The sequence below is a fragment of the Falco biarmicus genome, chromosome 1 (genome assembly GCF_023638135.1).
Source record: "Falco biarmicus isolate bFalBia1 chromosome 1, bFalBia1.pri, whole genome shotgun sequence".
NCBI lineage: Eukaryota > Metazoa > Chordata > Aves > Falconiformes > Falconidae > Falco > Falco biarmicus.
In genome coordinates, this window is record NC_079288.1 from 17,931,347 (window position 1) to 17,959,273 (window position 27,927).

Consider the following 27,927-nt stretch of genomic DNA (forward strand, 5'->3'; position numbering starts at 1 on the left):
ACACCCCCGTGCTGTGCCTGCCGTGGGGGGCTGCAGCCCGGGGGTGCACGGGGCTCGGGTCCCTTGAGCTGGTGAAAGGGGGCAGATGGATTAATGCTGTGTGGTGCTGGGCCCTGCCTGGGCACCCCCAGGGCCGAGGCAGAGCATGGGCACTGTGGGAGCGGCTGAGGGACAGGGGGGTTCAGCCTGGAGGAAGGAGCTCAGGGGGGCCTTACCGCTCTCTGCAGCTGCCTGACGGGGGGCTGTGGGCAGGGGGGTGCCCATCTCTTCTCCCAGGGGACAAGCGACAGGACAAGAGGAAACAGCCTCAGGTTGCACTGGAGGAGGTTTGGGGAAACATTTCTTCACTGACGGGGGGGGCCAAGCACAGGCACAGGGGACACGGTGGGGTCACCGTCCTGGGAGGTGTTTAAAAGCCGTGTGGATGTGGCGCTTGGGGACGTGGCACAGTGGTGGGCTTGGCAGTGCTCAGTGCTGGGTTAGCGCCTGGACTCTGGGCTTTGCCCACTTAAAACGATTCTGTGACTCTGCAGGGCCCTGCCCCACCACACAACAGGACTGCTGGCCCTTGGTGCTGCCGCCCCCTGCCCTGACCCCCTGCCCTGACACACTCTGCATCTCTCCAAGGATGCTCTCCTGGCTCTGGCTGCTGTCCCCACTGCTGCTCCTGCACCTTGTCAGTGAGTATAAAGTTTAGAGAAGTGCCAAGCCTATATATGCACCTATATGCTTGTGTATACATATATATAATGTGTATGTAGCGGGATACATATTTGTATCACTGCAGGGAGATATATATGTAAAGTGTGTGTATGTATGCGGGACACTCAGTCTCGGCCGTACTTGTGGCTATTTGGGCCGAGTGGCAAGAAAGCGCCGTGTCTGCCCACACCACGGTCACATGCCACCATTGCCAGGAGCAGCTGGTGTCACATGTGCAGGGACCATCAGCAAGTTTTTATTGCCACTGCAGCAGCCCAGGCCGAGGAGCCGTGAGGACGAAGGGGGCAAGGTGAGCGCAGAGAGCAAACACCAGCAGGGCTTCCCATGGGAAACGGCAGCTTCCAAGCAGGGAATTGCCTTCGGCACTGGTAAGCAGCCTGGCTGCTCACAGCCTGAATATTAACCTCGGAAAATATATAGTCAATCAATCAAAAAAACTGCAGTAGGGAAAAGATACATTAATTGCAGCAGCTGGAGCAGCCCGGGGGCAGGTGGCACCTCAGCTCCCTGGTGGCACAGGGAGGTGTCTCTGCCCCTGCGCCCTGGGGAGGACAGTCACAGTGTCCAAGATGGCAGAAGGTCTGTGCAGAGACTGCCCCGGCCCAGCCCTGTACGGGGCACTGCAGCGCCCTGCTGCTAACGCTACTGAACAGCACCTTGCGTTATGCAAAGTTAATGGAAACTTAAGAAAAACCAGAGGGGTTTTTTTTTTTTAATCTCCCTCCCCGCCTCCACCTCCGGTGCGCACGCAGTCTCTGTGCATCCTCACAGCACTCTGCCCAGACAGAGCAGGGCCCCTGCTGAAGGCAGGTGACGTGCAGCCACCACAGTGACGGTGCTGTTTTGGGTGGGTTTTTTGTTGCAGCAGCAGCAAGAGATGTGACAGTGAAGAATAAAGCCGAGCAGCACCCAGGGCTCTGGTTTAAAACTGTCTCCCATTCCTGAGTCCTCGCTGGTCCCCAGCTCTTCATCTGGCATCTCTGGGTCACTTGGTGAACCGGAGAAGTGCTGTGCCACACCAAGCTCACGCACCGTGGCACCAATGCAGGGAGATTCAAAAGCCGCACTGCTGGCACTGACGGGGGGGGGGGTTGCTTTTTTTTTTTCCTTTTTATTTTGGGTTCTCATTATAAATATTAACAAATCTGACAAAAAGTACACAGATAGATAATACTGAAATACAAAAGTCTTTTAGGATGCAGGTAAGGACAGTTTCTGCAGCCTTCACAGGGTAGCAAAACATTGGTATCAAACATTTCACGAGGCCTGGCATGACAACCACCACTCTGCATGCAGCTGGGACGGATGGACCGTCCGTTTAGAAAAGGACCAGGATACAAAGTGAAGAAACCCCCCCACACACATCGTGTCCTACTCCACCTCGAGCATAAACCAGCTCCAGAGCACGATGTGCTGAAACAAATGATGGATTGAAAGTAACTTTGCAAGGAAAGGGAGGCACAGCTGACCTGGCACGCCCGTAGCTCTCCAGGAAGCTCAGACCCAAACCAGGTGTTAAGGTGCTGGACCAGTGACAGACAGAATTACCAGGAACATCCCACTTGACACGCTGCCAGCATTCAAATAAACCCCATGCATATCTGTAGAATGCATTACAAATATTGAATTATTAAAAAAGCCCCTATGAACATCGGGTTTTACCCCCCATATCAAACAAGGTATGACACGATCATCACTTTGAAAAGTAAACAGGTTTCCAGAGATCGGATTGCTTTCCAAAAAAGAAGTTGGCAACACTCACGCACACACACACACACACAGCTGCAGGGCTGAGAAGCTGTAGGTAATTGAGGCCGATTGGGAAAGAGCAGCTCTTCCTAAGAAATCACGGCTTAAAGGCTTCAAAAATTTCTGGCAAACTGCAGCATTTTGTGGAAGGTTTTAGCTCATCCCACCAGGCACCGGCGTCTTGTGCAAACACGACTTTGTTCACGCAAGCATCAGTGCCCAGGAGGATGAGGATGCAGAGCCCGGCCACAGTGGGTCACAGAGGACGAGAGCTGGGATTATTACTATAATGTTATTATATTACTACTCTGCTGTACACAGAAATTTGATTTGGATGCCGTTTGAATCAGAAAATGGACCAACCTGACGGCTGTGCCAGAGCTGAGCATCTCTGCAAGTACGGCACCGGCCGGGCCCCGCAGCTCAGCTTGCTGCACGCCACCAGCTTGCAGCATAAAGTGCCTCAGCTGAGCTGTAGGTGATGGCATGGATTGGAAAAAGGATGAGTAAGGGAAAAATTATAAAAAAATTCAGCCTGAAAGCTGGCTTTGCTGGAAAAAAAAGAGCTGTGCAGAAGCCTGGCTGCGTGGCTCTGGGCAGGAAGGCTCGGCTCAGCAGGAGAGCGGTTACTGCGAGGGCAGCAGCAGGCTTCGGCCCTGGTCCCGGGAAGCGGGAACTGCCGGCAGCTCTGCCGAGCTTCTTATTTTGCCCCACACTTCTGCAACTGTGAAGCTGGCCGAGCCCAGGGAGTGTGAGAGTGAAGCCGTGGTCTGCACGGCGCTTGCAGCTGGCTGCCTGATTTCACAGGGGTTACTGGAGAGGACGAGTACGTTTCTGGAAGAAAAGCAAACAGTCTTTGTAGGTTATCGTCAGGGGACACAACCATTCCAACTGGGGAGCTTTAAATGCATAAAAGACTGTTTAGGCCCAAACCACAGAGACTGACAAACCACCAGAAATATGGCACAGTTGCCTTTAGAAAATAGTTCCAGGTTTTAGTGACGCCTTTTGCTCACATTAGATACACGCACAGAGACTGATGCATTCATTTTTGCCACTGAATTGCAAGGCAGCGAGAAGGTAATTCAGTACAGCAAAGAGTTAGGAGAGGAGTCGGAACGGCAGTGCATGCAGGTGTGCGGCGGCTGTGTCGTGCATGCACGTGAGTGTGTGTGTGAGAGTGTCGGGGTGCGAGGAGCCATTCTGGAAAAGCCTTTAGGGGACGGGATCTGCTGCGCACAGCAAAGCCCCGCTGCCTCGTTCCCTGGGAAGGTTTCCCTGCAGCCAGGCTGTGGCGTGGGGTGTCCCACTCTCCCAGCTGCCCCGGTACCGCGATCCCCTGTAGCCAAAGCCGTAAACGAGAGAAGTCCAAAGGCTGTGGCCGGCAGAGCTGTGCCCCCCCCCGGGGAGCGGCCCCCGTGGCGCTCAGTCGCTGAGGACAGCCCCCGGCAGCTCGTTCGTTAGCGTGTGCCAGCGCTCGATTTTCTTGTCCTTGTTTTTCAGGCAGTCAAACCAGTGCTTCAGCCGCTCGCCTTTGGCATTAATTCCCAACACGACTCCACCTTGGGAGAGAGAGGGAGAGGTGGGGGTGAACATCATCCTGCTGAGGGGGCTGGGGGATGCTGGGTGGAGCCAGGTCATGCAGCCGCTGTCACAGCATTAGGGCTGCGACCTGATGTGACACACGGGCGATGGCAGCCCGGCCTTCCCTGTCTCTCACGGCTGTGGGCTGGAACGTGCCCCGGCTGCTCGTTCGTGTGCCGAGGGCTCACTGCAATTGCAGCGGCTGTCAGAGATACCGGTCACTTGTTAGCAGTAAATCACAGTGACCAGTAACTAAATCACAACAGGTCTAAAGATCCAACAGAGAAGAATGACACCTCCCTGTTAGACCAAGTTTATTCAGAATAAAAGATCTGAAACCAGAAGGGAGAGGGAGATGCAGCTTCTCCCTGCTTGGGTGCTCCCCTGGGGGCCGGCTGAAGTGAGGAGCAGTGCAGGAGGGGCGGCTCAGGTACAGGAGAGGGATAAAAGCAGAACAAAAATCCAGCGAGAACGAACATTGGGATGGAAAGCAAACCGGGAGGCTGCAGAAGTGCAGAGGAGCAGCAGACGCAAAAAAGAAGAGGCACAGAAGGTGAAGATAAAAACCAAAGAGGCCAAGGAGACCACCTGGAGGGTCCCACTCACTCACCTATGAAATCGTTTGATTTCCCGATATCGTAGTCCCACACTGTGACTTCCAAGGTCTTTTTTGCCAGGTCACCGTGCTTTATCTCATAGCAAAATTCCTGTTGGGGAGCAGAGACAGAGTTAGGACGAACCCGTGCTGGGGTCCAGCAGGGGCTGGGACCCCCCAGAGAGGGCTGAGGCTGGCCATCCTCCTCGGGCTGTCGCCCTTTGCCACCCGTGGGGAACTCTGCCCCCTCTCTCCCCCGGTGACTGAGGTTGGGGCACTTTCTTGCCTTTTAAGTCCAAGGACTGAGAAATGCCCTAGGCAAGAGCCACAACCACCACCAACCCACCTCGTTGAACTCGGGGTTCAGTGTTTTCTTCTTCACCGCCGTCTTATGCTTTGATTTCTTGTCCTCATCCGGTTTCAAGTAACTGCAATGAAACCGATGCAGCACGGTCACGCACAGGCCCGGCTCCCAGGCAGAGGCAGGGTGAAGTGGGTGGCTGAGCCCCCCCGAACCTGCAGCTCCCTCCTCCCCTCCCCGGCCGAGGAAGCCCGATTTCCTCCACAACCCAGCTGCCATCAGAGCACCGATGATCCCAGCTCCAGTCCCTAGGGGACACTGGCACCACACACACGCTCCCAGCTCCCAAAATCAAACCACCTCAGCCCAGACCTGGACCATGCGGCCGGTCTGCTCATCCAGCGCCTTGCCAGGAGGCAGAAACCACTCCGGGTGTGCAAGAGGGAGTAGGAGCAAGTGCAGTGGCTGCAGTTTCGTGCGCCGCTGTTTCCTGCAGATATTTTGCAGGGCCAGAACGCAAACATGATTAAAGTGTCATCAAACGGACAGGGCACCTGAAATCTGGGCCAGGCCACAGTCAATCCATCGTCTGTTCACGTTGGTGCTGCCCCTTAAAACACCAGTTCTGCTTCCTCCTTACACTTCCCAGCTCTTGGTCATAATTAAAAAACCCAGGGCTTATACCCAGCAGCTTCACTTGTCCACCTGCTCTGACCCAAGCCCTGCCGACACAATTTACTGCAGGTAGCACAAGGTGCTAAAGAACAATTAAATAGAAAGGCAAAAGCGATAAACTCCACTGCTGCCTCCCAGGAGCCAGGCACGGTTTCTCCCAGTATCTCTGTCTTGGAAAGGATCGTCCCTGCAAGTGCCACAGCCTGGGTCAGCGCACTGGCGACAGGGACACAGGACGTGGGCAGTGACCGGCCCTCCCTCGCCACGGCCTCCACCTGCTGTGCAGAGTGAATTTGAAAAATGCCATCGGACAACGCAGGAGCGGTGGCGATGCCGGGCCCTTGTGCCAGCCCAGCTGTGCATCGGCGACCCAGCACCTCCCTCAGCATCCCTTCACAGCCCCTGGATTACACCAGCTTCCCTGAATCCTTGGGTGAGGCTGAGTCGAAGCAGCCCATTACAGTAATTTTAATGGCACTTTTTTTTTTAAATAAATATTGCTGGTGTTTTTCCAAAGGAAGGTGCTCCCAGTCATTTACATTGGAAAGTGTCAGTGGAACCAGCAAATGCGCCCTCAGCCCTGTTAACCGGGCCCTGGAGCCACGGGTTGGGACTGAAGTGCTGCTCTAATTACACACACGTCGTAATTAGAGCCTCACCACAGCGCTGGGTGGTGGCCCTGGCCGGGAGCTGGGTTGGGAGCCTCTTCGCCCCATTAACCGCCTGTCCCCTGGGGCTGGGAGGGGGAGATGCCTGCACCCCAACGCCACCAGCCAGGAGGCCAGAGCTGATCCTGCAGCTATCCCATCCCGGTGGGGATGGTCCAGGCTTTGAAGAGTGAAAAGGCCGGTGGGTTATCGTGGGAAGGAAAGCAGAGGCGCCTGCGGGTGCCGAGTGAGGTGCAGGACCACTGGGCACAGGCACTGTCCTGCTCGGGGGGCACCCATCCCTGCGCTGCCGGCGGGGAGCCCCCACCTGCCAGGCTGGGGCCGTGCCATCAGCAAAACCCGGCCACACCTATCTGCTTCGGGCCACCAGCGCTGTCCCCAGGGCTGCGTCCCCGCTGCAGTGCTGAGCCTGGCGGTGGGGCACCGCGGCTGCCCCAGCGCAGGGCAGGCACGGCCACACGCCACCACACAGACCCTGCAGCCGCGTTACTTTGAAGAGCTGTAAAATAATCACTGGGGAATAACACGCTCCAGGCAAATGCGAGCTGCTGCCGTGACGCCCTCATTTGCATCTCCTAATGAGCTCAATTAATTTCCACTGCAGGGAGAGGCTTCACTGAGGGCTGGCGGCAGCAGCAGCATCTCAGCCGGCACGGCCGTAGAGCAGCACTCACGTTTTGACGTAGGGGTCAGAGTAGCCGTTGGCGTCCATGGCAGCCAGGTGGGCGCAGCGGATGATGCCCACCAGCAGCCCCTGCTTCTGCGAGCTGTACTTGAGGGAGATGAGGATCCGGCCGCGTTCCTCCAGCGACTTGTCCTCTGTTTTATCTATCTGGGGGAGGGAACACACCCAGTCCCACAGCCGGACACCTGCCCCGCCGGCGTGAGGGATGCTCTCCCCACCCCTCATCACGTCCGAGGGGTCAAACTGCCCCACGCTCCCACATGCTACAGGGAGACGCTGCTGTATCCACAGGCCCATGGTGGGGGACACTGCTCTGAACCCCCCCACTCACCGGCAGTTGCTTCTCCAGGCAGATGTTGAAGTTTTTGGTCTGGTTGGGTTTCAGTTTCTTCAGCGGGATCCTTGTCTCTCCAATGAATTCGTTGTGGCGGAACTTGTCCTCATCGCAGACCGAGATCCTGCAACAAGCACAGGGTGAGCAGGGCCACCGGGGAGAGAGGAGGCGATGGCACAAGGAAAGCTCTGCCCCACCGCACTGCAGGTCCCCCCAGCAAGGGGATGACTTTGAGGCCACCGTTCCCCAGGCCGGTGACCGGGCACCTCCTTCGCAGGCAGCTGCACGGCATTGATCTGCTGCTACGGCCTGGCCAGGGCAGCTCGCGACAGTTAAAGGTGACACCCAGTATCTTGCTCTGCTTCACCTCTGCAGCTGGGAGCCAAGGCTGCTGGGATGGAGGGCAGGGCAGGTCCGGGGAAGCAGAGGGGTGCAGGAGGCGGAGGTCTCCCAGCGCCATCATCTCTCCTGCTCAGACCCCGGCCTGGCCTGGGCTCCTGCACCCCTCGGGATGCCTGTCACCCCGCGGGGATTGGGCTCCCTCCAGGAAGATGCTCACGAACCCTGAACATCACAACCCTGCGGTGTCGCAGTCACTGTGTCTCGCACACCCCAGCCCAGGCACTGTCAGAGCAGCAACCCAGCCTCAAACATCCTAATGGCTCTTCCATTAAAACATCAACGTCACTGATGACTAAAGCAAAACTGTTCTAAGCTGCCGCCAGCCCAGCTGCATCCTGCCCGGCCAAGGAGGCTCTTCCTAAACCTGCTCTCGGCTTGTGCGGCCGGGAGAGGCACCCAAGGAGCACAGGCACCTTCCTAAGTGTGGCAGCTCTCAGGACCTGGCTGCCCGGTCTGGGACACAGAGGGTGTCCTCCACCTCCCCTCCCACCGCACTGACCAGCCTGGGAGGGACGCGCAGACCCAGCCTGCGAAAGGCATCACACCTTGGCCGAGCAAAGCTCTCCCAGCCCCACTGGGGTCCTGCGCAGGGCCAGGTCCCGGGATGCACCCCATGATGGCAGCCTGTCTCCGAGGCATCGCAAAGGCTGTTTTCTGTCTGAAAGCTATAAATGCCTTTCCTGAGCTGGCAGCTAATGAGTCATTTCTCTGCTGCTTCCCAGCCCGCTCTGGGAGCCAGGGGAGACAACCGAAGAGCAAAGTTGGTGCTTGCAGGGAGCCTCTGCTCACAGCTCCTGAAATCCCAGAGAAGGGGCCAGCAAGGTGGTGCAAGGGACCAGCAGCGCTGCCTGGAGCTGGGGACAGGGAAAGCCATCCCGTTCCCTCTGAAGGGAGCAGCCCGCACCCCCACCAAAGCCACACGGGGACTGGGCTGGGCTCCCTGTCCATAAAAAAAGGCGTTTACCTTCCCTTCTCCCCTTTGTAAAAATTTTCCTACAGTGTCTTGTTGTTCTGCTGCTGCCTGGCTTTTTCCTTTTCGCCCACCTCTGTCAGTGCCCACTTCTCATGGGCGGCACCTCTGCCTCCAGGGACCGCACTCCACCTTGCCAGGATTTGACAAATGGGACCTATTCAGGAAGGGGTAGAAGTAATTAAAGATACAGTGCCCTGCGACCCCACCTCAGAGTAACTATCGCATACCATGTCTCTGGCCAGCGCAGTGCCTGGGTGGGTTTATCCATGGATGGTCTGACCACCCTCATGCTCCAGGCTGAGCGAGGGAGCCATGGGGATGGCTCAGTCACATGGCACAAGGACGACCAGGGCTGAGGAGGAGCAGAGGAAGGGGGTCTGGAAAAAAATAATAAAAGCGGGAAGATGGGGAACGCTGCTCTCCAGAAAACCGTAGCTGGATGCAGCGTTACTATAGATACCCGCAAAAAACCCCACCCTACCGCAACAGTAAAATCCTCAAAGAGAATCTCAAATCCAGGCACAACATTTCCTATTTCCCTTCCTCCTCTTGCCTCTCTTTTACAGAACAAAACTGAAAAAGGAACAGCGACAGCTCCAGACAAGGAGCGGCACTTGCCAGGCGTGCACAACCCCACACCCATCTGGCCAAAGCTGGGGGGGAAAGCAAGAGCGCAGTTAGAGAGCCGGGCTGGAGAGGAGAGGAGCGTGGCCCTCACCGAGCTGACAGCCAGGGCTCTATTTTTACATGCGACAATTGCGGAGCGGTGCTGTCTCCCGCATGCTCGGGGGAGGCAGAGTTTGGTGCCAGTTTTACCACTTAAGAACACGAGTAACAAGATCTTCCCCCGACGATGTCTAGATAAGCCCCAGAAGCACAAGATACTGAAATGTAGTGTCCCACTTGCTGCGAAGCCCCAGAACAACCCAGGATGGCTGGAAGCCCAGGAAGGAAACGGCTGGAAAACTTCAGTGGTGGCGGCAGGAGGAGCATCTCCGGTGTCGCACTGGGGGAGGCTGGAGAGCCCCACTGAGCCCTGATTCACTGCCCACAAGGCACCTTAGCAAGTGGCTCTGAGAGCACCGTGCCTGTGCAGCATGCTACAGCGCAGAGAGCTTCAACTGAGCCCCAGGCAGCTGCAAGCCCCTGCGTGCCCCCCCCCGGGAGTGGCTCCTGCCCACCCTGCACCACACGGCCCTCCCGTGGCAGCAGTCAGGGCACAGGAACACCCTGCAGCAGCCAAACCCCCGCAGCTGCAGCCCACCGACGGGCAAACCCTTCCCCAAGGGAGAAAGGTGACAAATCGGGGTCCACAAGCCCCAGCCTGCTGCAGTGCCGCAGAAAGCACGTCCCTTTTGTCCCGTGGGACTGAGAGCCCCCCGGAGCAGACCCACAGGTGCTGCGTGATGGAGGCAGCCCAGCCTGGCACAGCACTGGGGCGATGGCCACCTTCCTTGTCCCCACTCACATCCCAGGCTAGTTACCGTGTCGTGCAGAACCGGGTCCCTCAGGAGGCAGTTTTTGGCACATCTGCAAGACCTGGGAACTGCTGCTGTCTCTGAGCAGCACGAGGGAGCTGCAGCCACCACCAGGTCTCTCCCAGCCCCGTTTTCTCTCTGGCATCCTCTCAGGTGGGTCCCTACATTTTGTGCCCACCTGCGTGTGATGACCAGAGGTGGTTCCGACGCAGAGTTTCGTGCCAGCGCCCCCAGTCCCTCGGACTCAGCCCCTGAACCCCAGTCCCTCTGGCTGGCTGTGGTTCACCTTCACTAGGATGGCAGTTTTCATTCAGGCAGGCTGGCCGAGCACCAGCCCCCTAAGCGACGGCAGTGAGCACGCGTCAGATGAGCAGGCAGCTCCAGCCCCAGCCCTCCCTTTGGAAACAAGCGTAACGCAATTACACCAGCTTGGATTTTATTACAAGAAATCGATGTGATGGAATTTTTATGCCTTAGGTTAGAAAATCAGCTTCATGACAAACAGCAAGAGATGCCTCTGGCAGCCACGTTCACCTGCCATCCCGAGCCCTTTAACTCAAACATTAGCCCTCCCTCTCGTCTCTCTTTATTAAATCCAATCCCTCGAGCTCAGCTTTTGATTTGACAGCTTCCACTGTCAGGGGTCCTGATCTTTAACTTAAGGGCCGTGAAAACCACCTTGGAAGAAAACTAAGCAGCAAGTGAACAATCACTGCTCATTAAACTTATTCTCCCTCCTACTCAAGCCCAGGTTCCCGGGTTACAGTCCTGACTCACCGCACAGCTCAAGCAACCCCATTCCACTGACTCACGGCTTCTGCTTGTACACGCATTCCTCCGGCCTCATTCCCATCACGGAAAGAGGAGAACAGGGGTCCTTGAGGACCCTTTTCCACAATTCACATGCACATAATAGGCAATGAAGCCTGAAGATGCATCTCCTGTGTCTAAGATCCCTTATGGTCCCTGTAGCAACTTGGGAGGCTCTCAGTGGAAGAGCAGACGCACAGGTGATGCTTGCTTGGCTTAAACACAGGCAACAGCTGGCAAGGAGATGAAACAGAAAATGCTGGTGTCCTGGGACCGTCCAGCTCTCTTAAAACCAAAAGGAGGATTCAGTGCTGGGCTCCATCACAAAACGCCTCAAAGTCTGAGCACATAAAACACAGTAGAAGTTAGATGGAATTCTGAGTGCGCCTGCAGTTCCAGAGCAAATTTCATTCGGTGCTTCCAGAGTAAAGCAATTTGGGACCCCAAATCTCTAAGTGTCTGCAGTATGCCTATTAGACCTGATCAAATACTATTTTCTGAATAATATATTTAATGAGTCATGATGTTTGTCAAACACATGATTAAACAAAGAATTCCTGGCATTTGTGGGCTAGTGGAGTATCATATGAATAATGCATCACTTCGCACTTCACATATCTGGATGTGAATAATTGTGTCCAATATCTGGCTAGCCCTGATATTTATTATGAATACAATCTATTTATTGCATATTACATGTATTATTTAAATGTAGGCGATTGTATTCTGCCTATTCCAATTTCCCCTGCAGCTTTTCTCTGCCTCCCCCCTTCATGTACCCTGGCTTCCCACCGCCAGAGACCAAGGCTGTGCTCAGACCACAGATGGGGAGCAATGGTGCCTGTAGATGGGGACTGGGAGGGGGGACTGTGGGGTGGGATTTAGCCCTGGTGCTGCCAGGGAACCTGCCCCTGAGCCCAGCCATCCCAGTGCTCTGAGTCCAGTGCCTTTCGAGCGGCTCTGAATTTGCCTTCTCTCAGGATGGTGGGTGGTTTCATTGCGATTAAGCCCTGGGCTAGACTCAAGGATATTTAATTCAATGAATGGATGAGACCTTTCAAGATCCTCCCACCTCTGCTGCATTTCATGAAATCTGAAGTATCTAGTGTTTTTTTAAGGGGGCTGATTCATTAACAAAATCCTGCTTGCCAGCGCAATTAGCTGTGCTGCTGCCTTCACCTCTCCTTCTCCCTTGGGGGTGGCCCTGCTTAGGGAGGCGAACCCCAGTGCTCCCAGGGCTTGGGGTTGTCACAGCCAAGTCACTTGACTGGCTTGGATGAGGCCTCATGAGGGATGAGGGGCAGCCTGTCGGGGCACAGCATGGGGCTGGGGGTCTCAGGCAGGAGAGGATTCATTACTCTACTCTCCAGGAGGCAGAGGATGCTCCTACTCCAGCCCCTGTGACCAGGCAAATGCCGCTCATCTGCCCAGGAGGGCTGCAGGCACTGGCAGAGTGTCCTGTGCCAACATCGACCCACCAACCCAAACTGGACACATCCCACCAAGAGCCCAGGTGGGCAGGGAAGATTTCTGGGTGCTTTTCCAGATTTTCTGCTGCATCACATGCTCTCCAGGCAGCAGGGAGGCGAAGGCTGGTGGCAGCTTTGATCTTCACCATTATTTTTACATTAAAGAGACTCTACAATCGCATTCCCTGCCCCTCCACAAATCTCAGCACCAGGGAGGCGCCCGGGGAATGATCACCTCCCAGACTGAGGGGAGCATCACTCATGCTCTTTCAACTACCAAGAGCTGCTTTGCAGGAGCCTTGCCTGATTAGCATAAGGAAAGCCAGCATCCCTGCAGCTTTGAAGTCATCTCTTCCTGGTGGAGAAGGAGGTATTTCGCCAAGATGACCGGCAGGTGAAGCGAAGCACCGAAGGCAAGACAATAGACGGCACTGGGAGGGTGAAGGGCCATTGCCACTAGTGTTATGGAGAGGCTCACAGAAGAGAAACAGCTCAACCCACACCAAAATAAAAAGTCCTCAGTAAGCCCCAGCCCATCCATCCCTCCTCAGGTAAACAAAAGATCCCTCCCCCCAGCCAGGCAGCGAGGACACAATTCAGCAGGTATCTAAATGAGGAGCAGCATTTCCCAGCCTTGCATCCTTCTACTTGATTAAATATCCACTGTGTGAAAAGAAGAAAATCCAAGCAAGGAATTAAAATAAAAGATAGATTTTTCTATCTTATGGCTGGTTTGCAAGAAGTCTCACATCATCTAAACCTGCCCCAGGATAAACAAAATCTCCTTTGGCAATATCTTCATCTGTGAAGATGGAGAAAAGAGGGCTGGGGAATTGCTCTTAAGGAAAATTAAGAGCATTCGAATTTTAGGCTCTGGCTTTCCCATGCAAGATAAGAAATGGAGCCACAGTACTCGGCAGCTTTGTTTTGGCAGAGGAATTCCCTGGGCCACCGGCAAGAGTTTGACTTCCCAGATGAAATTCTGCCATACCCATTAAGCAGAGCAGCTAAGCGTGTGCCCAGCGCCCAAGGGCCCTGCCACTCTGACAGCCATTTGTGCCGGCGGCCAAAGCTCAGCACAGGAAGAAGCACCAAGTGCAGGGAAGGACATGGGGCCACCAAGGGTGTTCCAGCACCCACCCTGTAGTATGTTGGTTTCAGAGACGGGACTGAGAAATGTTACTGTGTTTGAACCCCACACACCCATCTACATGTGGAACATTTTTTAAAGGCATCAGAGTCCTAACTAGAAAATTTTTGGGATCCACATAAGAGGCTGAACCCTGCCCCGGGAAGACTCAGCACAGCCAGGGGAGGAGATGGCTCACACGACAGGTGACAGCCCTGCGGCAGAGATACCAGCTGGGAAACCCTCTGCATTCAAAAGTTTGTTTCTTTAATTCTCCAGGCAAAACCGCAGCCACAAGCCCCAGTGCTACAGCAAGCTCCGCTTCACAAACCTCTCCACGCTTCTGCTCATACAACCTCCCCAGGGAGATGCTGGAGCCACCTGAGCCCCTCTAAAATCCCAAAACATCCAGCCCAGAGTTCATCAGCTTTCATGTCATCCTTCGCACACCAACTGCCATGGTAACACCGAGGATGCAATCCCCCTTTCTGCCCCATGCAGGAAAAGGCTGGTCCTGCCTGCTGGCATGCAGAGATGGGTGCTGCTGAGGTGCCCAAACCTTGAGCCTCAGTAGTCCCAGGGCAGCGGGGCTAGGGGGTCCCCAACTGCTGGCAGCGACTGGGCTGTGCTAAATCCCGCAGGACTGAGCCCACTCCAACTGGAGGCAGTGCCAGACCTAGCACTGCGCTCGGAGGTGAGGTGGGGATTTGTGTGGCCCCCACAGCACTCCCAGCCACCAGCCGCCCTTGTGGCAATGTCATTGTGGAGCTCACCCCCTCCACGGGACAGGCTCCAGCAAACCCCACTGGCTAGCTGCAAATGTCAATGAGTCAGAGTTGCATGTGAATGTTCCTCTCCATGTGGAGAGAATTTTGATCCTTAATTATCACTTAATTCACCAGGGCTGGCTATCAGCAAGGAAACCTCAGTTGCATAGTGCAGAACAGCCTGGGAACCTCCTTGCAAAGAGGCAGCTCCAATGGGCACGGAGGCACGAACGAGATGGATGGCTCTGATGGCACAAGGAGACACCAAACCCCAGGCACGCTGTCCCTGCATGAGCAGGTGAGGCTCCACAGGGAGTTTCGTCCCTGCAGAGCACCCAGCTGGGAACCCGCATAGGGCAACTGCACGGCGGCCAGGCCCGAGGCTTCCCTCACCTCCCTGGGAAGGCGCCCTGTGAAGCCACTGTAGGTAACTGGCCATTAACCAACCTTGCCAGCCATCTCCTGAGCTCCCCGTGGAGCTCCCAACGCAGAAATGCTGTCTCTATTCAGCCACACACACCCCAAGAGCGAGGGCTCCCTGTGCATCACCCTGGGGTCCTGCAAGCAGGGTACGGGGGTCCATGCAAGGCATTCAGCTTTGGAGGGGGCACAAGGAGCCCCATGTGCTGAGCCCTGCGGGAGCCCGTGGCCATGCTGGCTTCCCCACGAAGTGCTAATGAGGGGTTTCTGTGGGGAGAAGGGCAAATCCAGCCCAGCCCATGCACACCTTTCTGCATGTCCCTGTGCCACTGAGCATCCTGCATCTCCCTGCTGCCTCCTGGGAGCAGGCAAGCACAGACCTTCCCCAGGAAGCAGCAGCTAACAGGGCCTCGAAAAGGTGGGGGGTCAAGCCCTTCTGCTGCCTGGTGCCTTTCAGCAAACAACTCAGCCGAACACCTCTCTACAAACTGATTTCCACGCTTAAAGAGGCTGAAAACTTCAAAGCTTGGAGTGAAAAAAATTTTAAAAAAGAATATTATTATTATTAGCAATAATAATAATAATAATAATAAACCAGAGACATTCCAGTCCAACAAGACTGCAACACTTCCAGCATGACTAATATTTTCCATGTGAGATAATAATCCACGGTGCTAAATTTCTCATCTCTATGCACATTGCAGACAACAGGTAGTCTCTGCCCAAATCCACCTCTGAGCAGGACCTTTTATAAGGCAGCTTTGCACTCTCATTACGGGGAAAATAGTAAATTCCCAGGGTACCTGCAAATAAAGAGGGTCATATTCCAGCCACGGAGCTGACAAAGCCCTCAGAGCAGGATGCAAAATCCTCCTTTGTTTGACAGCAGATCTTACAGCAAATCCTCCTGCGTAGCAGTCCCAGATCACAGCAGTGATGGAACAGCAGCACCATCCCTGGGCAGAATCCATCTGCAGGCTCTGGGTCACTCCCTGCCCTCACCCAGGTGGGACAGTGGCCAAGACACAAAAACCTTTGCATTTGAAGGGGTCTGTGCCCTGCAAAGCCACGCTTCCAAGCCTGCAAGGCCTCACTGTGCTGCCCTTGCTGACCTCCAGCCCCACGCAACATCTCCCAGCCCCTGGGAGACGCTGCCAGGAGATTCTGAATGTGCAGAGACTGAACCAAACCGAGAGAATAGAATAAATACATACAAATGCCCTTCAATTAGTTTGACAATAACTCACAGATGCCTCCAGCTTTCTTCCAAAAAGCTCAGCCTCGAAAGGGCCCAGAACTCCCCTGGGGAGATTTTCTCAGCAAGGTGGGCCCGCTAAGCCTTAACATGTGCCCGTGAGAGCTGGGCATGAAGAGGTTAAAACCAAATAACATCACCTCTGCAGGCAGGAGCCAAGTGAATGAGTTATGAAGTTGATGACAAAGCAGGACCATGCTCCTCACCAGCTATTCCAGCCCAGGCCCCCCATAAATCAAGCATCGGTCACCACAGTGGTGATGGATGCATGCAGGGCACGCACACAAGCTATACGCTTTGGTGGGTAATAACTCTGCCCTGCTCTGCTGTGAGCAGTGCTAGGACTGGATGTGGGGCTGGGGTGTGGGGGTCCCCATGAGCTCCCCTGGGAAATCCTCACTGGGATGGGGAGGGATGCCTGGGGTGGCCCTGGGGGAAGGGGAAGGTGCAGATGTTACCCCCACCACCAGGTTTAGCACCCCACTCAACCCCTCGCGCCCTACCGCAGGGTCTTGCGGATCATGTCCTCATCGGTGATGCCATAGTAGGTGAGTGTCTCATTCCAGGTGGGGTTCAGCGTGTTGCGCAGTGTTTTGGTTCTCAGCTTATTTGCCTGGAAAAGCAAAGGAGACAGCAGTCAGCAAGGTCTGGCCCCAAGCAGTTGTCTGAACACCGATGGGCAGGGAGGGGAGAAAAAAGGAAACACAGTTTAGAGATGAAGGGACAATTGGTGCTGCCACCTTTCTACCCCAGCTCTGTAACGTGGCCAGTCCTCAATGAAATGACTCAAATCCACCCCAACCACAGCAATAACCAGAGGGGCAGAGACACAGCAACTCACTTATCTGCAAAGCAATGCAACCCCACATCCCGCATCCTGGCGACAGCTAGCAAAATGGGAACCTTGGCAAAGCGCAGAGACAGGATGGGGATTTCATTTATGCAGCAGGAGAGAGCGAGAGAGGGAAAAAGCGTCTTTTCAGGTTCATTAAAAAATACCAATTTGCTGTTCTGGCTGTTTATTTGCATTCCTGCTCCCAGCACAGCTCCCATTCCCGCTCGACTCAAAATAACTTCCTTGACATGCATTTTGTTAGCATTGGCAACTCCTTCCAGCACCGTAGCTCTGCAGAGCGGGAGGCTGCGGACAGTGGGGCTATCGTAGCTGCTTGTGTCCCCAGCATGGATGGGGCACCCTGGCACACACCCACACCATCCAGGTCAGGGGACTTTAATCTTCTTACATCCTGAGCCACCCGCTTCTGTCGGGGACAGAGGGAGGGCAGAAGCAAAGGGCTACAAGTTTCAGATGGGGCTTCTACATCAACCCCCCAGCCTGGGACAGCCTGAAAGAGCAGTGTTTTCACTCTAATTAGATGTAAACTCAGAAAGTTCAGTGCCTGCCTCTGACACTGCTTGGCGTAAGGAGCTCTCAGGAAATCAATACCTCAAAGTTGACTCATGCCTCTTTACGGGAAGCTGCTACATTCCCCATCTTTGGTTCATCACCCCTGAGCTAAACGCAAGCAGGATGCAAAGCACAGGGTGAAGAAAAGAGCTTGTGCTTGCAGCTAAAAGCAGGGGGGGGGTCACCTTGTTGTCATGCCCTCTCCCCACCAGAAGCACCCCAGACACACAACCTCTTCCCGACTGACTAGACACGGCCACCGGCCAGAGGAGCTGCCAGTGCAATGGAGCCACTGAGGGACCTCGGCACAGCATCTCACTCCCAAACGCTTTGTGCAACCAGCTGCTTGCTCTGGGTTTGACCTCTAGGAGACAGAGAAAGCCTGTGTATTTTGTGCTGTGCTTTCATTTAGGTTCCCAAAGCCTGCCTCTGAAAGAAACCCAGGCCCTGTGCAGCGCTGCAGAGGCTGCATGAGAAGCTGTGAAACACTGAGCGCCAGGTTAGGAGAGGGATACCCCCGGAGCAAGGTGCGATGCTCCAGGAGCCGACCACGACGCAGGGGCAGGGACTCAATTAGCAGCAGCATCTAAAGCCCTGCAACAGCAGTCACCTTTCATGTCACTCAGGCAGGAGATTGTTTGCAGCGCAGGAGGAGAAGCCACTGGCTGGGCTGCGCACAGGCAGCCAGCAATGCTGCTCCTGGGCACCAGCCTTGCTGAGTCGATCCCCACGTACCCACAGGCACGGCCAGGGGCGACAGCAGAGTGATTCAAACTGAAGGAGACCACAGACAGGTGCTCCCATCTATGGCCTCCAGTTGCCGTTGATTTAATACCTCATTTGCCTTAAATCTTTGTGAAGCTGCTTCAAACAAGGCACCCTGTCATACCAGGTTTCATCCTACACCTATTTTATCTCCTTCCTTGGTGACATTGTGGTCACTACGCCAGGCTCCAGTCCACATAGCAAAATACCTATCAGAGAGGGAGCACAAAGCCTGCTGAGGGTGACAAGGACAGGACAGAAAGCACCCTGATGGCACCCACTGCTTGCTCAGACCTACTGGGGCCTGATCCTGGGGACAGGAAGGATTTAGCCAAGGGGGTAACATGAAGGGCGTCACCCAGCAGCTAATGATGCCCTACACAAGGGACATTAATTACATCAGAGGAATCAAGTTCTGGGAGCACTTTTTTCTCCCATCTGGAGTGACTTAGTAGTCAGTAACCAGCTCACATGGAGACCTCTGGGAAAGGTGAATGAATCCAACCCTGCTTCCCACATCTCTGGCCTGGTCTCTGCTGCAGGTGCCTGAGAGCCCAAGACTGGGGCAGAAACACTCAAGGGACTTGGGGACTGTCCTGCTGCTAGAAAGACTGCACAGAAACATCCAGGCCAGGACACATCCACAAACCCTCCCCCCCCCGATCTGCTCGCATCTCCCAGAGCAGATTTGGGCAGTGCTGTTTGGAAACAAGGCACAGAGACAGAGCAACCACAGAGGCAGAGGAATGTGGGGCCAAGGAGGGTCCCCCAATGGCTGCTCTGGGCTTGTAGAGTTTGCAGCTCCTGTGCTCTGCTGAGAGCTTCCCTCCTGCCTCTCTGGTCTCCATCACCTCCAGCAGAAATGCTAATCAATGCATTTTCAAAACATGGAAATGACAGATAATATCACTGATGAAAGCGTTCCTGGCTTTCCCATTACCAGCGGAACTTGAAATGTGGTTAAAAACTCCCTCTACCGCCCTGAACATTATAAATTAATTCAACTGAACCATAACAAGTAAATATACCTCCCCCAAAAAGGTCTTTCCTTCAGTGTAAAATAAGAGTGCAATTAATATTCATAACACATACATTTAACATTTAAATTCAGCATCCCCATCAGTTACACCAAGCTCTCACTACACATCAATATCTTTAATTACTCTTCTCTCCAGCAAGCGCTGAACCTAAGTAGATGGAAATATTTCCCTTATGATTTACACTCTGTTTTATTATGATCTGAGGGTTTTTTTTAAATGCAGAAGAAAAAGGGGGAAAAAAGGAGTTGGTTTGTTTATAGCTCAAGATTGTTTCACTCGGTGCTTCCCGAGGGCTTCTGGAGCACGGCACTCACACCCCCTGCTCCCACGAGTGAGGAGCCAGGCTGGCAGCGGCTCCCAGGCAGTAGTTTACCAGAGGCACTTGCCATCCCTTCAAGGGTGGATTTAGCCCCAGTTCTTAATCCTGCCACCGAGCTCTCCTGAGTGAGAGCAGGGCAGGAGACTCAAGGTCTGGCTGCAGCAACCAGCAGCCCTCTGGGAAAAGAGCTTCTCCCTGGGGAACCTCCCGGGTCCCATTTCAAAACGAAAGGCAAAGCCCCAGGAAGAGAAGGAGAAGCGAAAAGGCTCTCACCTTACTGGCTCCAGGAAGCAAGTGCAATTTGACGTATGGATCAGCCAAACCATTATGGTCCATTGGCTTCAGGCCCTGGAGAGGAAATGACAAAAAGCAGGAGTCAGGACAACAGCGAGAGGCTGGGCAGGCAGGGTGGCTTCACTGAGCCCATCTACAGATGCCTGTTTCACCAGGATGTCACCGGTAATCGCACAGTTTCCCTGGGACTGGGGAAGGAGGAGAGTATGGCTGGTGCAGGATCCAGGCTACACAGCAAAAGCTGAGCACACTCAAGTGTTCAAACATCGTTTGTGCTGAGGAGGGGCTAGAGGAAGGCTTCTCACCTGCACTTGGCATCGGCTGCAAAGCACCTCTTCTCTCTTCCAGCAGTTCTGACACCCTGATCACAATTAATTTGGGGGTTAAGTAAATCAGTGCAGTGATTTTCAAGGTTTAAAATTACAGGGTTTTGTCATTTAATAATTGCTTATGAGCAAACATACACCTCTGCTGTTGTGGTGTTACTTTTAAGCACTCCCAGAGGGTGTGATAGCACCTACCTACTCTTTGTTATTAAGGCACAGCTGAAGGAAGAACAGCTTTCAGGCCAGTGGGAGGATGTCGCCAGCCAACTGCCATGGTATTTGAAGGAAATCTGGGGGTACTGGAGCACAAATGCAAATAAACATTTGCCACAGCCATTCCTGATGGCTTTTCTACGAGACCCTCACAGCTCATAAAGGATGATGTAGATCATGTTCACTACAGTGATGCTCTGGAGTTGATCCTGCTTCAGGCAGGGGGAGGAGACAATCTCCTCTTCTAAACAACTAGCAGGCTGAAAATTATCCAAGGGTGATGCACAAACCCAGCCCAAAGCCATAAATGCACAGACCACACAGGAACAAACTCCACAGGGTAGGGAAGTAACACAGGAGCACGAAAAATGGAGCCTAATTTTTACCAGTCCTAGGTGGAAATAATAATGCCTACATCATGTAAATCCTTGGATTATTTCCAGTCTGGCTGCAGGATCCCTGCAGGAGTTGTTTCTAGACTGTCTGAAGGCAACCCTCTGCCCGGATCAGAGGAGGGTTTCTCTCCCATCCAACCCCAGCTCCAACCCGGGCATGGAAACCAGGCTGGGTGATGCTAAAGACTTGTCACACCCTTTGTGCGATGAGCAGAGTATTTGGTGCCTGGGATTAACGAGTGTGTGCAGCTGCCAGGGATCCACCTGGCAGGAAAGCGTTTGTATGGGCTGCTGGTGGAAAGGCTGCGTGCAAAGAAAATGTAATCATCAAGGCCTGGGTTTGGGCAAATCAAAGATGGAAACGCTGAGGAAATTGCTTTCATACATTATACGTATGAAATAATGCATCCAGCTTAACCCACAGCACTAAGGACACCCCTGTTCCACCCCTCCCTGATCTGCACAACTCAGTCAAGGGCCTGAGCTGCTCCTGACCTTGGTGAGGGCTCTGCTTTGGAGACAAGCATGCTGCCCTGGGCAAGGGAGACCAAATGGTGCCCAGCAAAGAGGATTTTGCTTCTAAGGCAGAGCCAAAAGGATAAAAATATCAGCAAATAGAGGCTAAATGGCTCTGCTTTAACTGCAGTGCCTCTCCGGTGATGTCCCTGGCCCAGCAGAAGAGGAAGGCAGCAGATACGGAGGCCAGGAGGAAGATGGTGGTCTGGGCTGTGGCTCCACAGGCAGACACAGCAGCAAGGGGCTGGGCTGGTCCCCAGGAGCCGGCCAGGTGCACTAACTGCTCACAGCTGAGCAAAGCAAAGGCCCTCCCCAGCCTCCTGCAGCAGAGGTGCCCCACTGGCCCAACGCTGCGTGAGAGAAGCAAGCAAGCAAATTCCCATGAAAATGGATGGATAAAGACAGGCAGCTCTGTAATTTACCCATCAATTCAGTTCAATTAAATTACCTTCCGAGAAGGCTATTAAAGGCTTTTTTAATAGATGTGCTATGGAAGACAGAGTGACAGGAGCCTGGAAAATGGCTCCTAATGTCACATCTACCTCCCTCCCATGTCACTAGGCATGAGTTTGGCACAATGAGAGCAGCTCTGACTGCTCTGCCCTACAAAGCTGCTCCTGTGGAAGCTCACCCCTGCCAGGGACCCTCAGGGTGACCAGCACCATTGCTTCCCCTGCATGGAGGGACCTTCAGCCTAAAGCTTCTCCAAGAGAGCCAAGAGGCAGAGGAGGGCACAGGGCTCATACACGGGGGCAGAGTCATGGGGTTGCAGTCCTGGCTCCAACCAGTCCTTCTACCAGGACCAATTTACGGTGCTGTGCATTGTGGCATGGGCGATAGAGCCAAGAACAAGTTTCATCTTTTCCCTTCCTCTACCCAAGCTCAAAATCCCTGCTGTAATCCTATGGAGACTGACAGCCCCGCTGGATCCCAGCTACTGCCAGCTGCTCTCCGTGCCAGTGACATTTAGCTAATCAATAGGATTTAATTACAAGTTGGGCTAATCGGGCTGCCAATTAACACCATGCTAGAGGCATACAGAAATCACAGGAGACAGATTGGTTCCATTATTTGCCCCATGATGAGCTTCCTGCCTGGTGAGCAGGCTCCCCGCTGCCCCAAAACCTGCCTGGGTATCTTTTCCTGGGCCAAGGTATCCTGTTCCAAAATGGGGCAAACTCCACGCTTCCACCCTGACAGCCCAGAGGAGACAGACACACAGCTTTGAGATGGGAATTTCTCTGCAGTGATAAATATTTATGAGTAAATCCCTAAGTAATGCTCAGTGCAGACCTCCAGCACATGGCTTCGGTTAGAAGTGGGGAGCATCCAAATGCTCAGCAGAGTGGAAACTCCAAAGTTTTCTAGCTGTGGCTGCAGCCAGTGGCGCAGGGAGAGCAGCCCAGGTATGCTCACATGAGCAGCATCTGCCCTGCATGGCCTCTCTGTGGCCAGGGAGCTGCCTGCACAGCCACCTGAGGCTTGCCCAGGGCATCTTTCTCCTGAAAGCAGGAGACCAACAGTGCTACAGGACAGCACAGCCCCACACCCCTGTAGATTCCCCTATAGCAGGTTATTACCTCACTCCAGGCAGCAGGTTGGGCTTTGCAGGACTGAGCAGAAAATGAGACCCTCAACCAAGCCACGGCACGGCACGCCAGGGCGCAGACCCTGGTGCCTGCATGTTAATCATATCACTTTCTATCACATTTTGTAGGAGAGGGTGATGCCCGGCACAGCCCGGGGCAGCCCGGCTGTTTCCCACATGACAGCACAGATCAACATAACCCCAGGAGAGCGTGCGGCACTCATGCATGGCAGCAGGCAGCAAGGGGAGAGCCCTCCTGCCAGCCCGCCACACGGCTGCTCCCGCAGTCCAGAAACGGGCTCCCACACCACCTTGATTTATTCTCCCATCGATCTGAGCTGAGCCGCAACGTGCCTGAATTCAGCCGCGTCTGAAGCGTGAAAGGCAGGGTATGGGCAGGGCTGCTGCCAAGACCGAAAGCCATTAGCGTGAGGCGGCTGCTGGCAGCCTGCCTGCTCCTGCCTGCACAGGGTCCTGAGCTTTCTGCCGACCAGGGAGAGGCAGCAGGAACGCTGTGCATGCCCTGACAGCCCTGCTCCAGCTGGGGAGAGATGGGGTTTCTTGGTCCTTACCTCCCCCCAGTGCCATGATACCCCAGGACAGCACCTGCTTCAGCCCCACAGTGCAGCACCAGCAAGCCCCGATGCTGCTGCAGTTGCCTGGGGCTCATGCCAGCGTGGCAGGGGTGACAACCTGGTGCCAGCTCAGGCAGTGTGGGGAGAGGCACAGCAGCTGCCCCACCTGCTGAGACCACACTCCAACAGCACCCGCTGAAGGCAACACCAAAGCAGAGGACAGTCCTACCAGGTTAAAAGTGGAGGCAGATGGTCCCTGAGCATGCCATGGTCTTCCCTTGCCCTGCAGAGACAGGACCTGCCTTGCAAACCCCATGTGGACTAACAGCAGCCCTGCACTTCAGCCATTCATCTCCAGGAGGAACCAGGACCCTCACCTCCCTGGCTAGCACCTGCAGAGCTGCCTTCCAAAATCAACTTCCAGCTACCCACTTGTTGGCACAAAGTGCCTGATAGCAGGTCACTTCTGTAAGTTATGACAGAAACTGAAGCACCAAGCACCTCACTCCTGGTGTAACCACACAGCCTGGGGACAGCCCCATGGCTACCAGCTTCCACACCCATACTTCGAGCAGTAAAGCAAGCCTCCTTTCATACCCTATTCCAGCTCCACCCAAACTTGGAATACAGGCTGACCTGAGGTTCTGGAAACACCCAGCATTTTGCAGATCCCGCTGTGAACGTACACCAAGAAATACCTCAGATGTCCCCAGGCACCAGGGCAAGCCCCCGGCATGGAGTGGCTACCCAACCTCCTGCACAATACCGCAGCTGATGGCTGCACAGCAGAAAATTGGTGGTAGAGCACAACAGGTTAAATCCCACCACCGGTGTCTCCAGGGGCCTGCGAATCCCCTTCCCGCTCCCCAGGAGCAAATAACAGGACTTAGGAGGGACACTGGCAGATACAAAAGTGCTGCAGATTAAAATAAAGAGAGAAGCAAAAAGATCTAAAGGGAAAGAGTTATTTGGGGGAGTTATCGAAGAGGGAAAGAAAACCACTGCTCACGTGGCTGAAATAGTCCAGGTTTTAACAACTGCTGGCAGCAGCTGAGGCTCCAGGAGATGCTGGAGTCAGGACACACGTCCTAAGAGCACTTTCCTTGGGGGCCTGCGACATCACACCCAAGACACTGGCCAGGCTGGCCCCAGCCCAGGTCCAGCAGCAATACACGTCCCAGCACTGGGCTGTGGCTCATGCACATGGCCCTGGTGCTCCCTGGCCACCACATCACCTCCTCTACAGCACTACTTCTAACGTCTACGCAGCCAGCGCTGGCTCCCACTGATGGCAGCCAGAGGCCCTGGCCCTTACCTTTTTGTAGTCAAGTTTTGGCAGCTTTCCCCAGGCGAGAGATGAAATAAGAGCGAGCAGATGGCAATGTAAATAAAAGAGAAAAACGGGAGAATGAGAGCAGAATGGAAATGAACAGGACTCAAATGCTTGAATATCAGAGCGGTGAGGGGGGGTCTGCCCACCCCTCAAGCAGGAGCGATGTTGGTGCTGCGTGATGCCCCCAGCCCTGTGGGTCGGGGTCAGCAACTGCTATTCCCATACAGCTGGGCGGGCACGGCAAGGACTAGAGCTCTCCTTCATCAGCCCTGCCTTTGCTCTCGTTAATGTTAGATCTATCACTTGCCGCTTGCAGGTCTCCTTCCTCCCTGACTTCCACCCACTGCAAACCCAATTAGAAATCTCCTTGGCTCCGCTCCCGAGTACACCAAGGGAAGCCTGACCCAGAGGCTGCTGGCAAATTCACAGGCAACAGGCAGGGGGGTGGCGTGGAGGGAAGCAAAACCTGCTGGCTGCCACATCCCTGCCCCAGCAGCCCTGCCCAGGGAGCTGTGGGTGCTGTGCTCACCCCTTGGCCAGGAGCAGCTCCAGCTCCGCCAGGGTAGATGCCTCCATGCTCATCCCCAAAGCCAGGCTTTCATGCTCGAGGTCTTATTCCAGCTCGGGAGAACCCTGGGGCAGGCATGTGCATTCTCAGCACCCAGCACAGCAGGCTTTGGGGTGGGGGCTGAAAATAAGCCAGTTGCAGCTGGAGGGGAGAGGAGCATCCTATGAAGGCAAATATCATGGGCTGATCCTCTGGGAGTTCAGCTCACAGCCTGTTTTCCTGCAGTTTCTCCTGTCTTCTGTAAAAACCCTCCACCCCTTTCCAAGATCAACAGGGACTTAGGTCTTCTTCCACCAACCCACCTCTGTTGGGGCCCAGCTGTGCTGACCTGGAGCCCTCATGCCACATAAAGCAGAGGAACCAAGAAGTGCCCAAAAGCACCTTCCACAGGCCTAGAGGCAGAATCAGGATCTCAGCTATGTTTCTGCTCCAAAATGTGCAAAAAACCCCTAATTGCATCAATCATGCAGACGGCAAAGGCGCTGAGGCAGAGCACTTTGTGGCAATGATTAGCAGCATTTAAAAGAGCCATTTATAAACTGACAGCCGGTCACAGCATCAAGTAAATAACAACATAGGGTTGGATGCTTCTCTAAAAAGCATCAGTAGCTGCAACCATCTCACCACAGGGATGAGCCATCTCTGTCCCACTGGAAACACCCTGGAAGGCAGCGATGGAGGGGAAGGAGAGGGCAGAAGCACTGGGTGTCAGGATGGAAGTGACATTGGTAAAGGGATGGCTGCAGCTGGGGACACTAGAGCCCCCAGTGCAACCCAGGGACAGGGGGACACCCACGTGTCCCCATTCACTCCCCTCATTGCTGCCCATTTGTTTGGCACAGCCACGGCACCCAGGTGGCCTCGTAGTTTTGTCAGGGCTCTGGTGGCCCTGTAATGCAGGACAAAGGTGGCCACCTCCAGGCACGTTTGGTCTTTGCTGCTCACACACCCAGCACAGAGACATACCTTGGCTTTATTGATCGTGCAGTGGAGAGCATTGTTTTCTTGATCATACAGCAAGCTGAAATCCAGTGTCCCCAGCGTGGCTGTAAAGGAGAAAAGATGTTATTAACCTGCAGGGCCCAACAAACACTGGCTCTTCTCCCTCTAAGCACAAAAGCAGTGGATGAAGATGCTAGAGAAACGACTGCAGACATTATAACACATAAATACCATCCTGTGAGCCCTGTTATGAAACATGGCTTTGTGCTGGGAGGCTGGTGGCCATCTCCACATTTGGCCGGTGGGGCTGGTACAGCTGTGGGAGAGGAGCAAGAGGCATGAACGTTGTGACTCACCCAGGCACTGCAGCCAGCACAGAGGCTATGCCTCTGCAGGCTTTCACATGGTCGCCCCCATGTATCAGCAGCCCCACTGCAGCCAGCAGCTTCCCGGACCCCAGGAGTTGAAGGCTCTTCTCCAGGAAGATCAGGGCACAGCTGGGACACAGCCAAAGCCCACTCAGCACATCTTCCCCCTCCGGCACCACTTGCATTCCCAGAATGCGTATTTGTATACTGACACCTTCAAACAAATGAGCCACCAATGGGATCCCTTCCCAGCTCCAATTTGGCTGCAAACTGTAAATTAAACCCAGTGAGAATGGAAATACTTTTATGGTTAAAATGAAAAACACCAACAGCTTTTAATCAGAGCAGCATTCCCTTACGGCATCTGCAACCCAGGAATGGCAGCAACGGGACATCTCCTGGGATTGGACCACAGGGAAGTGGCAAGAGACCAGAACAAAGCAAAAGAGTCTCAGCACCAAAAGAACATTTGATTTGAGAAATTCTTTCCCTTTGGATGATCTGAGCAAGTCACGCTAATCCAAAACAGAGGAAAAGCCTTAAAAAGACATTATTTCCAGAAACATGGTTTAACCTTCTTCAAGGCTCCTGGAGCCAATTTGCACACCAAAGCCTGGATGCAGAGCAGCATCTCCCCTGGTACAGCTTTGCTGGCCACCAGCCTTGCACTTCCAGGGCAGCTCTGGACCTGGCAACCCACACCTTTCCATGCCCACCTTCCCAAAAGGGAAGCACTGCCCTGCCACCATGCAGCATCCCACCACTGTTTCCAAGGTAACTGCACCTTCCCGCCATGCATGCAGGTTCAGAGCAGGGGAAAAAAATTCCAAAGTAAAAACCAGAAGGATTTTGCTTAGTATTAAAGCAGCGTTTGTTGCCTGCGAGGTAAGTTAGACAAACTCTCTAGCAGGAAAGAAGGTGCTTTTTTTCCAGTGTCAATAGCCTCTGCAGCAAGGCACCCTGGGAGGTGGCAGATAGTCAGGGAACTGAAATCTTCCTGCTGCAATTTCACAGCGATCTCCCAGCCCAAACACAAGCGAACTACAGGTATGCCTGCTAGCAAGTAAAAAACATTGCTCCAGAGCAAGTATCTTGCCTTCAAAGTACAGCAAATATTCAGAGAGATTTCTGCCAGAATAATGTATCCCTCCTTGTTCTGGAGTAATTTCATGGCGCATTACCTATCGGTTTAGGTAAGTCATAAACCAGTGGGGTTTACCTGCCAGGGCTCAGGGAAGATGGAAGTGATACAGGGTGAGA

The 27,927-nt window shown here is 54.2% G+C and overlaps 1 protein-coding gene across 2 annotated transcripts in view; it reads right to left on the reverse strand.

The window, feature by feature from the left end:
* Positions 1-1,475: 1,475 nt before the first annotated feature.
* Positions 1,476-27,927, reverse strand: part of DOC2B (double C2 domain beta) — a 39,597-nt gene continuing 13,145 nt past the window's right edge. Inside the window, exons 4-12 of one of the 2 annotated variants that reach the window (XM_056353317.1) lie at positions 26,324-26,403; positions 24,772-24,795; positions 19,823-19,897; positions 16,521-16,630; positions 7,312-7,438; positions 6,970-7,127; positions 4,998-5,079; positions 4,667-4,763; positions 1,476-4,034 (exon numbers count right to left, since the gene is read on the reverse strand). In XM_056353317.1, coding sequence (XP_056209292.1) covers positions 3,898-4,034; positions 4,667-4,763; positions 4,998-5,079; positions 6,970-7,127; positions 7,312-7,438; positions 16,521-16,630; positions 19,823-19,897; positions 24,772-24,795; positions 26,324-26,403 — 890 coding nt within the window. In that variant the 3' untranslated portion in view covers positions 1,476-3,897. The remainder of the gene's footprint in view (positions 4,035-4,666; positions 4,764-4,997; positions 5,080-6,969; positions 7,128-7,311; positions 7,439-16,520; positions 16,631-19,822; positions 19,898-24,771; positions 24,796-26,323; positions 26,404-27,927) is intronic. The other variant, XM_056353325.1, reaches the window with a different exon arrangement.